The sequence below is a fragment of the Guyanagaster necrorhizus genome, assembly GCF_019112545.1.
Source record: "Guyanagaster necrorhizus MCA 3950 unplaced genomic scaffold BT62scaffold_38, whole genome shotgun sequence".
Classification (NCBI taxonomy): domain Eukaryota; kingdom Fungi; phylum Basidiomycota; class Agaricomycetes; order Agaricales; family Physalacriaceae; genus Guyanagaster; species Guyanagaster necrorhizus.
Genome location: NW_025064917.1, coordinates 124,855 through 137,639, shown reverse-complemented (window position 1 = coordinate 137,639; position 12,785 = coordinate 124,855). Strand labels below are relative to the sequence as shown.

Sequence of the window (12,785 nt, the reverse complement as noted above, 5' to 3'; positions counted from 1 at the left end):
ATACGAGCTCTGTAGGAGCTGCAGAATAAGGAGTTCATACCATCTGGCCTTACCAGCCTGGAGTCTACCCTGCGCAACACCGAGGATTTCCAACAGTCCCAACACTCAGCTTTGTCTTCCGAGGCGATAAACTGTATCAACCTGGGATGACACTCAATCGTGAATTCCAAATTCTCGAATCTGCGGAGTACAAAGATCTATCTGCCACGGTGGTCAAACCCTTCGAGCCTTTCACATCTTCCGTTGTCCTGCTAGTTCAGCAGCTCTCCGACAACCAACCGTTCATTTTAAAGCTAGCCGATCGCAGGCTGGGTTATCGCAGCAGCAACGACGACGACGGGGAGACGATGCCATGAACATCCACCATCGACGATCACCTACGATGTGCCGTCCGTGATATTCAGGCAGGCGTAAAGCCTAACTGGTTCCAGCTCATACAGGATTTTGACAACCGGCCTGACATTGAGCTTTGGGAAGATTGGATGTGGGAGGTCTGCACTTGGTTTGGGAAGGTGTCTAGCTACGACACAGAACTTGCTGCGTATTGGCTTTTGCATGGACTCCAAGGCCGATACATCCCGCGTCTTTTTGGTGTTGTTCGTCTTCATATTATCCCCGACTCTATTCCTCTTCATCTCATCACGGATATCGTCCAGGGGCTCGTTCTCGACAACTGACAACGATCCGGACGACCAAAATGTCCTCGTCTACGATCAACTTTTAAGGAGGAAGGGATCAGACTAGAAGGGCGATAATACGGCTCGAGGTTTTGTTGGGTAAATCTGTCCTAGGCTAACCACTTGCACGGCAATATGAAATGACTCCAGACCTTAGTCCGACCATCTTCTGTATTCTCGAGGCCGTTTTTCATAGGTAGCCCACTTATAAGCTCACCGACCCGCGACCGGCGGTGGTTGACATTGTCAGCAGTGGCAAGACAGCTTCGCTTGCCACAAAAGTATGTCAACAATAGAAAATTTATTATGACTTTCTCATGATCTATTTTAGCGGCAAGAACTTAAGATTCGTCTGCAGCTCCAGGAACAAGACTCCGCGACATTTCGACCTCTGGTTGCTAAAATTGTCAAATGGCTGGAGCCTTTTACATCCTCCGTCGTTCTTCTCATTCAGCAGGTTTCCAACAACAAACAATTCATACTAAAGCTAAATGACGGCAGACTGGGCCATCGTCACAGGCTCAATATGGAGGATGGCGAACTCCCGTGGACGCCAGCTCTTGAAGAGCATCTACCAGCGGCCGTGCGGAACATACAACTCGGAACGATCACCAACTGGTTCGAACTAGTCGATGATTGGAAGAACCCGGCGTATCCCCGCACCAGAGACTGGGAGGACTGGATGTGGGAGATAGAGGCTTGGACTTCGAGAGTAGAAGAACCTTCTACGGTCTTGTCCATCTCCCTATTTCTCCCTCCCACCCTCTTCACCAGATCACGGATTACGTTCCCGGCACCGTCATCGAGTACATCCAAGGTGTGAGCATGGGCTTGCTCAAACCTGGCGTTGATATCCCTCGACCGGAGGCAGAAGCGCTTGCTGACCGTGTTATGGACGCCTTCAGCACGATAAAAGCGGAGAAATGTGTGATGCACAACGATATACACATCGACAATATTCTTCTGCGGGACTCGGACAGGTCCCCGGTCCATATTGACTTTGCATGGTCCTTGACGAGGAAACCGGGGATGAATGATCAGGAGTGAGAGGATTCGGTTGCAGGCACTCAGGATACGCGTTTTGTGCGTTGGGTTCTTATGAGTAAAGATCATGGAATGTGGAGAAGGAAGGAGACGCCACTGGTAATGTATTATTCTGCGCTATCATGGAACGAATACGTCGAGAACCAGCCCGAAGATTGCCGCAGACAGACGTTCGAGAGGGTTCCGGGTACGGATTGGGAAGGTGTAAGAGAAGAAGTACTGCAGTGGCGCGTCAAGCCGGGTATTCAGTGCAGAGATGACCAGGCGTATAAGGTGGGTTCACTTTAAAGTAATTCACAGATCATGCTGGCAGACCTCCAAGCCGTTCAGCGGGATACAAGGGTTCCAATCTTGATACGATGCAACCTTCGGTCGGGATGCCTTCTAGGATCCGTCGTTCCTGTATCCAGCCTTTGTCTCTTGTTTTTCCAATGGCGAGGAAAACGTGTGACGCCAGATCACCCATGATTCATGGAACGACCTATCGTCCAGTTTAGTTACGCGCCATGTCTACGGAATCACGCACCTCTCTCAATGAGATCATGTTTCCGGAGCGCAGCGACATACAACATGGATTGCAATGAAAAAGACGTACAGATTCCACACTTCACTATCATTACTTCAGCCACTAAAGTTCATTCTGACCGACAATCCTATCTGGCGCACGTTCAACAAGAATAGAATCTGGACCTAAATCAAGGACTATCAAGATAGAGGTTACCGTAGTTAAAGCCGGCTGTTTATATTCAGATGCGATACGAAGGGGGACACTCTTCTTGTCGAGAGGGCCAACGTCAGGATCGGAAGTAGTGGCGCATATTTTATACTGTAGAGTTCGCTCTGTCCAACATCGTTCTCAGGTTCTCCATTGCTAACAGAAATCAAGAAAAACCAGATGATCCAAAGGTGGAGCGTGCACACGATTTGTAATACTTTTCCTTATGTTCAATTTGCTTTTGAAACATTTATTTCACTTGCACTACGGGATCCTCTAAATCAGCCGAAGCTGCTCAACGCACTGGGTTCTAGAATGTATATAGACACGTTTCGGATTGCTTGTTCTGAAATATACAATACACAGAGAATTGGATTTTAACCAGCTACAGCCAGAATAAGTAAAGTAGGAATAGTCCGTCAAGCATCCTTGGCACCCATGATAATCCTATCTGGCACGGGCTCAACAGTAATAGAATCCTGACCCAAATGGCGAAAATGCGATCGTCTATGGCATTTCTTGCCAGCTCCAGCCCGATATTAGTGATAGATTCCGATGGCACACAGAGCCGTGTCACTGCAACGTCCAAACTAAGTCGTCATATTGTAAAATCTGATCGTTGTGTACGTCGTCCACACCGGCTTAGTCGTAGTCATATCCATGCCTGCAACGAACTCCCGGTCTTATTCTCCACTGATACACCTTCTCTCTGGCCCCTGGCCAATCCGTATCCAACACCCTCTCGAACGTGGCCCTGCGAAAGTCCTCAGGCACACTCTCCACGTATTCATTAAATGCCAAAGGCTTCGCATAGTGCCAGTCCGACATCTCATATGGCGTCACATTCCTCTTCCACCGCCCGTTCTCGGGATCCACAAGAAGCCTCCTCATGTAGCGCGTATCTGGGCCTCCATGGACATTCATTCTCCAATCCTCGTCACTAGTTCCAGCCTTCCTAATACTTGCCCCTCCGAAGTCAATGATGACAGCAGACCGATTCCCTTCTCGGACGACGACGTTCCGGGTGTGGATGTCACGGTGCAACAGGCAGTTCTCGGCCTCGATGGCACGGAGCCCCTCCATCACTGCGCTGGAAATCCTCTCGGCCTCCTGCTCGGAGACGTCGACACCCGGTCTGAGCTTGTCCATACTGACACCAGGGATATACTCGAAAACAAGTCCTAGAACGACGTCGGTGATGGGATGAAGAGGAGTAGACTCGGGGGTAATGCGAAGACGAACGACACCAAAAAGACGGGGAATGTATCGGCCTTGCAGTCGATGTAAAAGCTGATATGCAGCAAGCTCCTTCTTGTAGGAGCCCATCTTTCCATACCAAGTGGAGACCTCCCACATCCAATCTTCCCAATGCTCGAAATCGGGTCGATTATCAAAATCGGATATGAACTCGAACCAGTCAGGAATGGAGCCCGCCTGAATATCACGGACAGCACGTCGTAGGTGATCGTCGATGCAAGACGTCCATGGTACCGTATCCACGTCTTTTATGTTGCTGCGATACCCCAGCCTGCGGTCTGCCAGTTTTAGGATAACTTGTTCGTTATCAGAGTGTCGCTGAACTAGCAGAACGGCGGCACAGGTGAAAGGCTCGAAGCGCTTGATCACCGTGGCAGCTAGATCTTTGTACTCCGTAGATTCGTGAGCTTTGAATTTGAGATCAAGCGTCGTCCCAAGTCTATACAGATCATAGCCTCTGAAGATAAAGGTGAGGGTTAACTTAATTTCTAAGCATGGGCGGTTTTGCACGTACGTTTGTGGCAATGGTACTTGCTTTGCTGCCACCGACGACATCAAACGACGATAACGCGTAGCTACAGACAGATAAGAAGGCCTCGGAAAAACCACAACCTGCCGAGCTAGAGACTGAAATCGCAGTTTCATCTGTTAGTCGTAAGTTCCAAAGGGTGTTTGTAATCGTCTAGGCCCTTTTATATTAACCGAGTGGCAACCAATCATCATAGCCCTAATGGAGTCTAGGTCTTTGTTTCACAAGCTGAGACGTCTAACAAGAAAAAGTTGCGAATTCTGATGCTGTGACTGTCAGAGCCGGTGAGAGTGTCCAACAAGGCAACGTGGCCTTGTTGATTGCATCACGCTCCCGCGCCTAAGTTGGTCTTGGTAGGTCGGCATCATCATAATGCTCACAGTTGCGACTCGGACGACGGTCTTCTTCATCGACCTTTTCACACTTTTAGGGGACTGAAGAAGTCTCAGTGGTCAATAGTAGGGTGTACTCAGTGAGTCAGTCTGCCGCCTTCATCAGTGTGGCTCTAGAAATGACGAGTGAAGGTACTTTGATCTCAACTGTTGCACAAGCTATTATTATTTTCTTAACACGCTTGCAGGTTAGCCAACTTAAACGTCTACGGAAACAATGATAGCCAAATTTTCGGGGCTCAGCGGTCGTGGCTCAAAAGTGAAGATACGTGATTTATACAGGATTGTGACATGCATATTTTTGTTTAATGTATTAAGGTCAGTCCATCATTTTTTTTGGCATTCAATGATGGTCTTCCCCAACCATTGAAACAGAAGCCACTGTGGCCAAACTGTGGCTCAGGATTGAAATCTCGATTGTCTAGAATTTAGAACCGCATGTAACGCCGAATAACCGAATCTCGTGCAATAGTATCCATGTCACAGACGCAGCATAGTGCGTTGTGGGAAGGCCGGCTGCTAAGAAATTCTCCCTGAAATTCTTCTGGCTCAGACGAATTCAGGTATACCTTCCATGAGAATCAGCGGGTGTTCTTTTGAACTATAAGTTAAGGAACCAACATGCTCTCATGTGGCTACTTTACATTTCGACGGTCCCACCTCTCTCGACATCACAAGAGCAAATTTGTCAATTGACTTTCTCCATCTGTTTCTTATTTTAGGGTCTTTTTCTTCATATTGGACCCGGTCCTTTGTGATCAGTGTGATAGCTGCGTAGTGCTTAGAATGCGTTGGCTCTTGATGGCAAACACTTGGCAGAAGTCAGTAGTTTCCATGGTTTGCTCAAGACCGGGATTTGTCTCTTGACCGAGTCATAAATCTAGCGAGGGGGAGATGTCAAGCAGTGATTCCAGACCGTGTTGATGAATCACAGTCTAGGCTGCTAGACACCACGAGCCACAAAGAAAAGCACTCGCTGACAAGAGCTTCTATGACATCCAACAGTGGGTAGCTGAATTACCCTTTTTTTGATACGATCTTTTGGTTATAGTGTGAGAGCTTCATAAACATATTACATTCATTCATGCAGGAGATGGTGGATTGCTTCTTCAGCTCATTAGAATGACTGAAGATGAAAAGCTGCTTAAAGTTTCGTCGTTCACCGTTTGTTCGCATTGAATCCCTGGAGAATCCGGGAAATTCTCTGATCAAAAGACAACCTAATGCTGCAGCTGCGCGGACAATAGATCGACAATGTGACTCTATCTGTGGTTTGACTTGAGAATAAGAAGAATAAGGTTCGACCTGTTTCCCAGCTCTCATTCATTCATAGCTTGAATTTCGAAATCACCTTTCTCTCCCCAAAACAAGGCTTCCGTAATAGTGCTTCATGTGAAAGGGTTCGATGGAACTCCGTCCAAGTAAAAGGAGTAATAATATCTCCACAGATTGAGCAAACTGTGCTGTACTTACAACCTTCGAAGAAAATTTCATCCCATTCTGGTTAGAGTCCATTTAATTGAAGGCCTTCACGACAGAATCACGGGAGGATCATAAGATGATGAAAAGAAATCGAACCCAATACACCAGATTGAACGTAGTTGCCCTGGAACCCAATCATCGGTTTTCGCGCTCTGTCCGCAGTGAATCCTTGGGGGCCATGTGCCAGGTTGAGATTTCTGATAAGCGCCACAGATATGGAGTAAAAAGAAACGAGTGTCGGCTTGTAAACAGCGGGAAGGTACCGAAATCACGTTCGGTTCTTACGGGTTTTGATTGTGCCCAACATGCACAGGAAGGAAAAGGAACAACCCTTCAAGTTGACAGCGCTGCGCCGGACTGGAAAGCAGAGAAATGAGATCTAACGTCGAGCAAACATATTGTTAACACGCTGTAGAGCTGAAGGGCAAGACGATAATAGCTGCGATACAAGCCAAATTTCTGCACGCGGCAACAGCTCTATTTAGTGCCACAGGGGCCAATGACACCGGTTCGAGTTACCGTTCGTTTAGAGGCGAGAAATTGACCGTAATAGGAAGACAAACATCGGGGTATTTTTCTGCGGACAGCCGTCCTCCCGCGAGGGCGTAAACCAGGTGGAAATCCCTTCATTGCACTTGAGGACTGGTGTCGGAACGTCGCTGGACTAGAAGGACGACAGTGCGGACCAAATGGGTTGTTAAAGCCAGCCATAGATTGATCGCAAGAGAGTTGGTCTTGAACTGGACGTCGATTTGAATCCCAGGTATAGTTGGCAAGGGATTGCTGCAATTCGCCTGCGCCTAGCTCTTATCTTTGGCGAAAGCATTTGCTCGTCGTCCGGTGCGGTTTCCAGATACAAGATGGGCAGGGTCCCGACCTAGCGTGGGTTGATACCAAGGCTGACAACGAACACCTGGCTTGATACGCCATTGGAACATTTGCTCTCTCGCCCCCTCCCAATCCGTACCCAACACTCTGTCAAAAGTCGCCCTGCTAAATCCTCAGCCATGCTTTTAACATATTTGTTAAATGCCTAAGGCCTCTTGTAGTCTGATAACTCATGCGGCATGAAGTCCGTTTCCAATTTCCGCTCTCAGGATCCACCAGAAGCCTTCCCATGTACCGCGTATCTGGACCTCCATGGACGACCACATTCCACCGTTCATCACTAGTCCCAGGTTGCCGGATGTGTGCCAGTCCAAAATCGATAATGACGGCAGACAGGCTCCCCTCTCACAGAACGACATTCCTCGTGTGGGGATCGTGATGAACCACGCAGTTCTCCGTCTCGATGGCACGCAGAGCGTCCCGAGCAGGAAGCGGAGGGGATCTCCAACGAAGTACTGGACGCTCTGCGTGCCATCGCCCGGTCTGAGCTTGTCCATGCTAACACCCGGGATATACTCCAGAACAAGCCCTTGGGCGATATCCGTGATAGGATGAGGAGCGCTATTGTTAGACAGTTTGAATTGCAAAGACATATTGCGGATACTTTATTCTGGGACAAGCCTTTGTACCTGACATCCTAAGTTATCGCCGACTTGGTAAGGAAAACTGTTTGAGAACATTCGCTAACTCATCCACTTTGACAGGATTTGTTTGGTGACGAAGCAGTAATGAGTATTCACCATTCGCTGTCGCATCTCGCAATGATAGCTGGCAGGGGGGGACAGGATATATTTCCAGGTATTCGTACAGGCGACTCGAGATAGGGTAGGAAAGAATTCGTCTGGATCAGGTAGAGTTTTGCTGCGGAAGCATAGGAAATAAGCTTGTACGACACACCTATATCGCGTTCCAGCGTCGAGCACTATTAGCGTCAAAGATTGAATATAGACACAGTCAAATCCTCGCGGTACCGGTGTTATGCTTTGAAACAACAAGGTTGATACAAGGTCATCTTTCTTGTATTGTTATGGGCACAATCCCTCTATCCCGGGAATCAACATCATACGAATGTCAATGGATGTGCATCTTGCTTGCTAACGATGACTTCAAGGTCCACTGCTTGGATCTCCTTCCGAAGTCGCTCTGCCAGAACAGCAAGATACCTGCGTTCCGTATTCGTGTGGCCGCCTATGAACAGAACGATTACAAGGGCGTGTTTATCACTTGGATTGTGAGCACTTACACAAAAGAACGTGCTTCCCGGCAGCGACTGATGCTAATACTTCATGCTGTCGTCGACGCGTCAGTGCGCTGGTAGTAACCAGAATATGAAAGAAAGACAAACATGCGACATCTCCCCAGTGAAATAAACATCCGCATCGCGTCCAACAAGCATAGATCCTCCTGACCCAGCGCATATCGCCACCGTCCGAATGTCACTAAGTACGGCGGAGGGATATGCTACTTGAACTGAGTGCATACATCAGCCAGCGAAAACGGCAACCAAGTAACAGAAATTTTTTTCACCTTGCGATAGGCCAAGATGTCGCTTCACCCTATCCACCAGCTCTTTCACCGACACTGGTTCATCTAGAAAGACCAACCGTCCTTCCGCACCCTCGCTCTTCCCACTCGTATCAAGTTTCTCGCCTACCAAGGCGCTGATTTGGCCAGGACCAAGCCCTTTGGCGAGCCAGTCATTCACGCCTCCCCAGACAGAGTCCAAAGACGTATGTGGAGAGAAAACCGAGATGCCTTCAACTGCGCAGCGGAGAAGAGAAGATTGCAGAGGGTTCGTGAGGGTCAGTGATTGAAGAGGCTTAAATATTGGCGGATGGTACGAGACGATGACCGGAGCCTTGAGTGTGATGGATTCCTCAACGACCGAGGGAGTGAGGCTGGAGAACGTTGAGCATTGAACAAGATGCTGTCGAGAACGTACTCGATGGTGAGTAGGACGCGATTGATGCCTTGTAGTTTGTGCGAAGGGGACTCTGGTGACGCCCGTAAGACACGAGTCAATCATCACGGATTCAACAAAGGATTCTACCGAGTAACAGTCCGACCTTTAACGTTGTCAACGAACGTGAACACGAGAACAAGTCGAAAATTAAAGTTCTTACATTGTCCCATTTTTCTGCTAGCCGAAGAGGTGCAATATTCTCCATGGCCTTGCATACGGTCTTGACGAAAGGAATAGACATCGAGGTACTCAGGAAGTGTCTTGACGTGAGCTTGAACTCGAGAGACTGTCCGGAAATTTTCTCAGGTGGTGGTGGTAATGATGAGAACCCGAGGCGGTCCTACTTGCATCCCACGTGGCCTTTCTTGGAGAGCGACTACGACATCCTGGCAATGGACGACCAACAAAAAGTTGCGTTCCGCATGGCGTGCCACATCTTCCCTTGATTCGCATCGGCGCCACTGACTGCTCTCCGACGTATATCCATATGTTCCGGTATCTAACACGATTCGGAGGTACAAGACGCGGTTAGCGTTGGACTTCCATCGCGCCAATACAAAGGTTCGCCGTTCAGTGGAAGCTGTTTGAAAGACCATTACTTATCTGCCTTGCAGCGGCGATGACTTGTATCTACCCGGAACAAAGCTTCACCTACAATTCCAAGCGAACGGCTGCACAGCGTTCAAGCCTCTTACTGCGACAGTCATTAAGCGCTTCCAGCCATCCACCTGTTCAGTCATTCTTCTCGTTTAGCACCCGTCTGACAGCCAGCTATTCATCCTCACGCTGGCCGATCGCAGACTGGGATATCGCAGTGCAGGGATCGGCTCGAACATACCATGGGCATCAGCTATCGAAGCTGATCTACGACGTGCCGTGTGTGACATCCAGTCCGGGGCCATAGCCAACTGTTTCAAGCTCATACGAGACTACTGCAATCCAGACTGGCCTAAAAGGAAGGATTGGGAGGATCGGATGTGGGAAATCTCTGCCTGGCTGTGGAAATCGCACGATCACGATACAGAGCTAGCGGCGTATCATCTTTTGTGCCGTCTGCAAGGAACTATCATCCCTCGCCTGCACGGTGTCGTTCGTCTTCCCATTGCCTACACGACCCTCCACCCCATCATCGATACTATTCGAAGCCTTGCTTTGGAGTACATACCCGGCTCGAACATCGAACCAATACCTGGTTGACGTGTCCCGAGAAGGTGCTGAGACCATCTCCAGCAAGGTGCTGGACGCGTTCCGCGCCATCGAGGCAGAGAACTGTGTACTCGACAACGATATTCACATCGGCAACGTCGTTTTGCGGGACTCGGACAGATCTCCAGTCATCAATGACTTTGGACGTGCATACGTCAGGGAGCCCGGTTGTCCTGACCGTGAGTGGAGGGGCAATGTTGAGGGAGGTGCTGACACACAGTTTATGAGGAGAGAGCTGCTGGATCCGGAAAATGGAGGCTGGAAGAAGAATGTCACGTCATTCGTGATGCCAGACTACCACTACGACAAGCCTGTGGACTTCAAAAAAGTTTGGATGAATAGCGAAGGAACGCCGACTCGCTGTGACTCGTGAATCCCTGAACAAGTCGCCGGACCGTTCCTCGGGGAATTTGGAAGCCACGTGTCACACGAAAATTGGAGGATTCCGACGCATTACTGCAGCCTGAGTACCGAGCCTGAGTATGCTTCTGTACGCTCTCGCAAGTTTTCAGTCATGCGCCTCAGCGCAGCAAAAAGTGGACTAGAGTTAAGGTCATTTGATGGCATCGTTCCTACTTGCTTACATGTAAAAGGGCAAACATTCCGGGCCGAGAAAGCTACTTACATTCAAGTTCGACCCTCACTATTGTCATCTACTACTAACAAATGAAATGACTCCAGCCTTTGACCCGACAGTCCTCCGCATTTTCAAGGTCATCTTTACGCAAAAATTTGTCCGTATCCTCGCCTACTTGCGGTCGACTCTTTGCATCGTCGACGATGGCAAATCAAGCGCAGCCACGAACGTAAGTGGGTTTGAAGCTAGTCATTGAATATGACAATACTCACCGTTATCATCAGAGACGACGACTTATATCTTCCCGGATCGAAACTCCAGTTCAAGTTCCAAGCTCAAGGGTCCACAGCATTCAAAGATCTGGCTGCTACCGTTGTCAAACACTTTGAGCCTCCCACTTGTTCTGTCGTTCTTCTAGTAAAGCGACCTGAACACAGTCAACCATATATCGTGAAACAGGCTGATCGCAGATTAGGCTATCGAAACGGCCTAAAAACGAGCGTGCCATGGTCATCTAAACTCGAAGACAATCTACGACAGGCCGTCCGCAAAGTTTATGCGGGAGCAGTACCCAACTGGTTTGAGCTCATCCATGATCGTGAAAAACGACCTGATCAGGACGATTGGGAGGATTGGATGTGGGAGGTCTCTACATGGAATCGCAAATTGACCATAGGGAACTCTGTGCATATCACCTTCTGCACCGTTTGCAAGGGAGTTACATTCCACGGTTTTTTTGCGTCGTTCATTTTCCCATTGCTTCCCATTCTACCCCTCTTCATCCCATAACCGATCTCGTCCAAGGTCTCGCGCTGGAGTATATACCCGGCGTTAGCATGGAAAATCTTAAGCTCGGCATCGACGTCTCCCTATGTGAAGCAGAGAACATCTCCAGTAAGGTGTTGGATGCCTTCCATGCGATTGAGGCGGAGGACTGCGCTCTCCGTCGTAAAGGCGGATTCTAAGGGTAGAGGGCGTTTTCGCAGGCCTCTGCGTGGCTATCGAGGTACTCACAATCTCTGTCAATATGGAGATATGGAGCTCTGCATGTCCGTGAAGAGGGGTTGCTGGTGCCATCTCTGTCTCAGTGTCGACCCTCGGCTGATGCTGATTCATGAGAGACATTGGCTCCAGTGTCTCTTCTTCATCTTCACCTTCATCCCACATCCCTAGGTGAGATGAGCTCCACTCTCTCACTGTCATTCAACTATGACTGCCAATCCCAAGCATCAAGGCTCTGCCTCTTCTCTCATCTCATAAATGGCTCATTCAAATAGTCTCTCACATCTAACTAAATATCATCTAGTATTACCATGCCATTACTATACAAGTCACTAGCAATTGTTCCTGTCTGATCCTTTGTCTCTCAAATCTATTATTTTTATTTATGACCTTGAATCTATCATTTGATGTTGAAAGTGTCACCACATTGGCAAAGTGCTGCAAAGATCTCATTGAAGACTGTATTAGAGGTACCATCAACATTCTTGACTTTGCAGATAAACTTCATCAGCTTGGCCTTTCATCTCAGGCCACCAGAGACTATATCAAACTTCTGCAGAAACAAATCAAGCAAGCTGGCCTATGGAGCTCAACTGTTGCACCCTCTAACATATAAGACAATGATCAAGAAGATGCTGAAGTGACAGATGACAGAGAGGCCACTCTGTTGAGCAGTGGACTGGGGAACCTGGAAGGACATGGCTGTGAGACTTTACAGCAATGTGAGTGCAGCAAGGGTTGGCCTGGAACAACAAAATAGATGTATCTACTGTGAATTAGTAAGGTATAGTATAAGTAGGCATAAGATACTCACATCTTAGTGGGTGGTAAGTCACTAAGATGTGCAGCTGTGTAAATGGTGAAAATTGTGAGAACTGGTAACTAATTTAGAGTCTGTACAACTGTACCTGCAGTCATAGCTTATACTCTCAACACACTTCTCTAGGCTTGTCTCAGATGGAGATTGATGAGTATTAAAAAAAGTAAGCTGATAAATCCAAAGCCAATGCAGAACAGTGCCAGGACACCAGAGCTCATGTGGTTGAAGAAGCA

General features: G+C 48.4%; 6 protein-coding genes across 6 annotated transcripts; 3 read left to right on the top strand and 3 right to left on the bottom strand.

The window, feature by feature from the left end:
• Positions 1 to 146: 146 nt before the first annotated feature.
• BT62DRAFT_1011607 (uncharacterized protein) lies at positions 147 to 677 on the top strand (the record flags this gene model as incomplete). Its single annotated transcript, XM_043177808.1, has 3 exons — positions 147 to 245; positions 298 to 384; positions 432 to 677. The coding sequence occupies 3 exons, from the start codon at positions 147 to 149 to the stop codon at positions 675 to 677; spliced, it is 432 nt and encodes a 143-aa protein (XP_043034860.1).
• A 140-nt stretch (positions 678 to 817) lies between these two features.
• BT62DRAFT_1011606 (uncharacterized protein) lies at positions 818 to 2,305 on the top strand (the record flags this gene model as incomplete). Its single annotated transcript, XM_043177807.1, has 7 exons — positions 818 to 873; positions 931 to 958; positions 1,009 to 1,389; positions 1,452 to 1,720; positions 1,781 to 1,994; positions 2,022 to 2,168; positions 2,219 to 2,305. The coding sequence occupies 7 exons, from the start codon at positions 818 to 820 to the stop codon at positions 2,303 to 2,305; spliced, it is 1,182 nt and encodes a 393-aa protein (XP_043034859.1).
• Positions 2,306 to 2,760: 455 nt separating this feature from the next.
• On the bottom strand, positions 2,761 to 4,529 carry BT62DRAFT_937118 (uncharacterized protein). The gene is made up of 2 exons (XM_043187250.1): positions 4,208 to 4,529; positions 2,761 to 4,150 (listed from the first exon to the last, which is right to left on the bottom strand). The coding sequence occupies exons 1-2, from the start codon at positions 4,246 to 4,248 to the stop codon at positions 3,079 to 3,081; spliced, it is 1,113 nt and encodes a 370-aa protein (XP_043034858.1). The 5' UTR covers positions 4,249 to 4,529; the 3' UTR covers positions 2,761 to 3,078.
• A 2,093-nt stretch (positions 4,530 to 6,622) lies between these two features.
• BT62DRAFT_1011604 (uncharacterized protein) lies at positions 6,623 to 7,577 on the bottom strand (the record flags this gene model as incomplete). Its single annotated transcript, XM_043177806.1, has 3 exons — positions 6,623 to 6,760; positions 7,008 to 7,086; positions 7,201 to 7,577. The coding sequence occupies 3 exons, from the start codon at positions 7,575 to 7,577 to the stop codon at positions 6,623 to 6,625; spliced, it is 594 nt and encodes a 197-aa protein (XP_043034857.1).
• A 205-nt stretch (positions 7,578 to 7,782) lies between these two features.
• On the bottom strand, positions 7,783 to 9,618 carry BT62DRAFT_484807 (NGG1p interacting factor 3). Its single transcript, XM_043181126.1, has 9 exons — positions 9,603 to 9,618; positions 9,108 to 9,527; positions 9,035 to 9,050; positions 8,927 to 8,978; positions 8,512 to 8,882; positions 8,330 to 8,454; positions 8,228 to 8,273; positions 7,882 to 8,172; positions 7,783 to 7,825 (listed from the first exon to the last, which is right to left on the bottom strand). The coding sequence occupies exons 2-8, from the start codon at positions 9,186 to 9,188 to the stop codon at positions 8,045 to 8,047; spliced, it is 819 nt and encodes a 272-aa protein (XP_043034856.1). The 5' UTR covers positions 9,189 to 9,527; positions 9,603 to 9,618; the 3' UTR covers positions 7,783 to 7,825; positions 7,882 to 8,044.
• BT62DRAFT_1011602 (uncharacterized protein) lies at positions 9,567 to 11,695 on the top strand (the record flags this gene model as incomplete). The annotated part of the gene is made up of 7 exons (XM_043177805.1): positions 9,567 to 9,649; positions 9,715 to 10,104; positions 10,178 to 10,522; positions 10,616 to 10,784; positions 10,835 to 10,959; positions 11,015 to 11,460; positions 11,535 to 11,695. The coding sequence occupies 7 exons, from the start codon at positions 9,567 to 9,569 to the stop codon at positions 11,693 to 11,695; spliced, it is 1,719 nt and encodes a 572-aa protein (XP_043034855.1).
• Between the last annotated feature and the right edge of the window lie 1,090 nt (positions 11,696 to 12,785).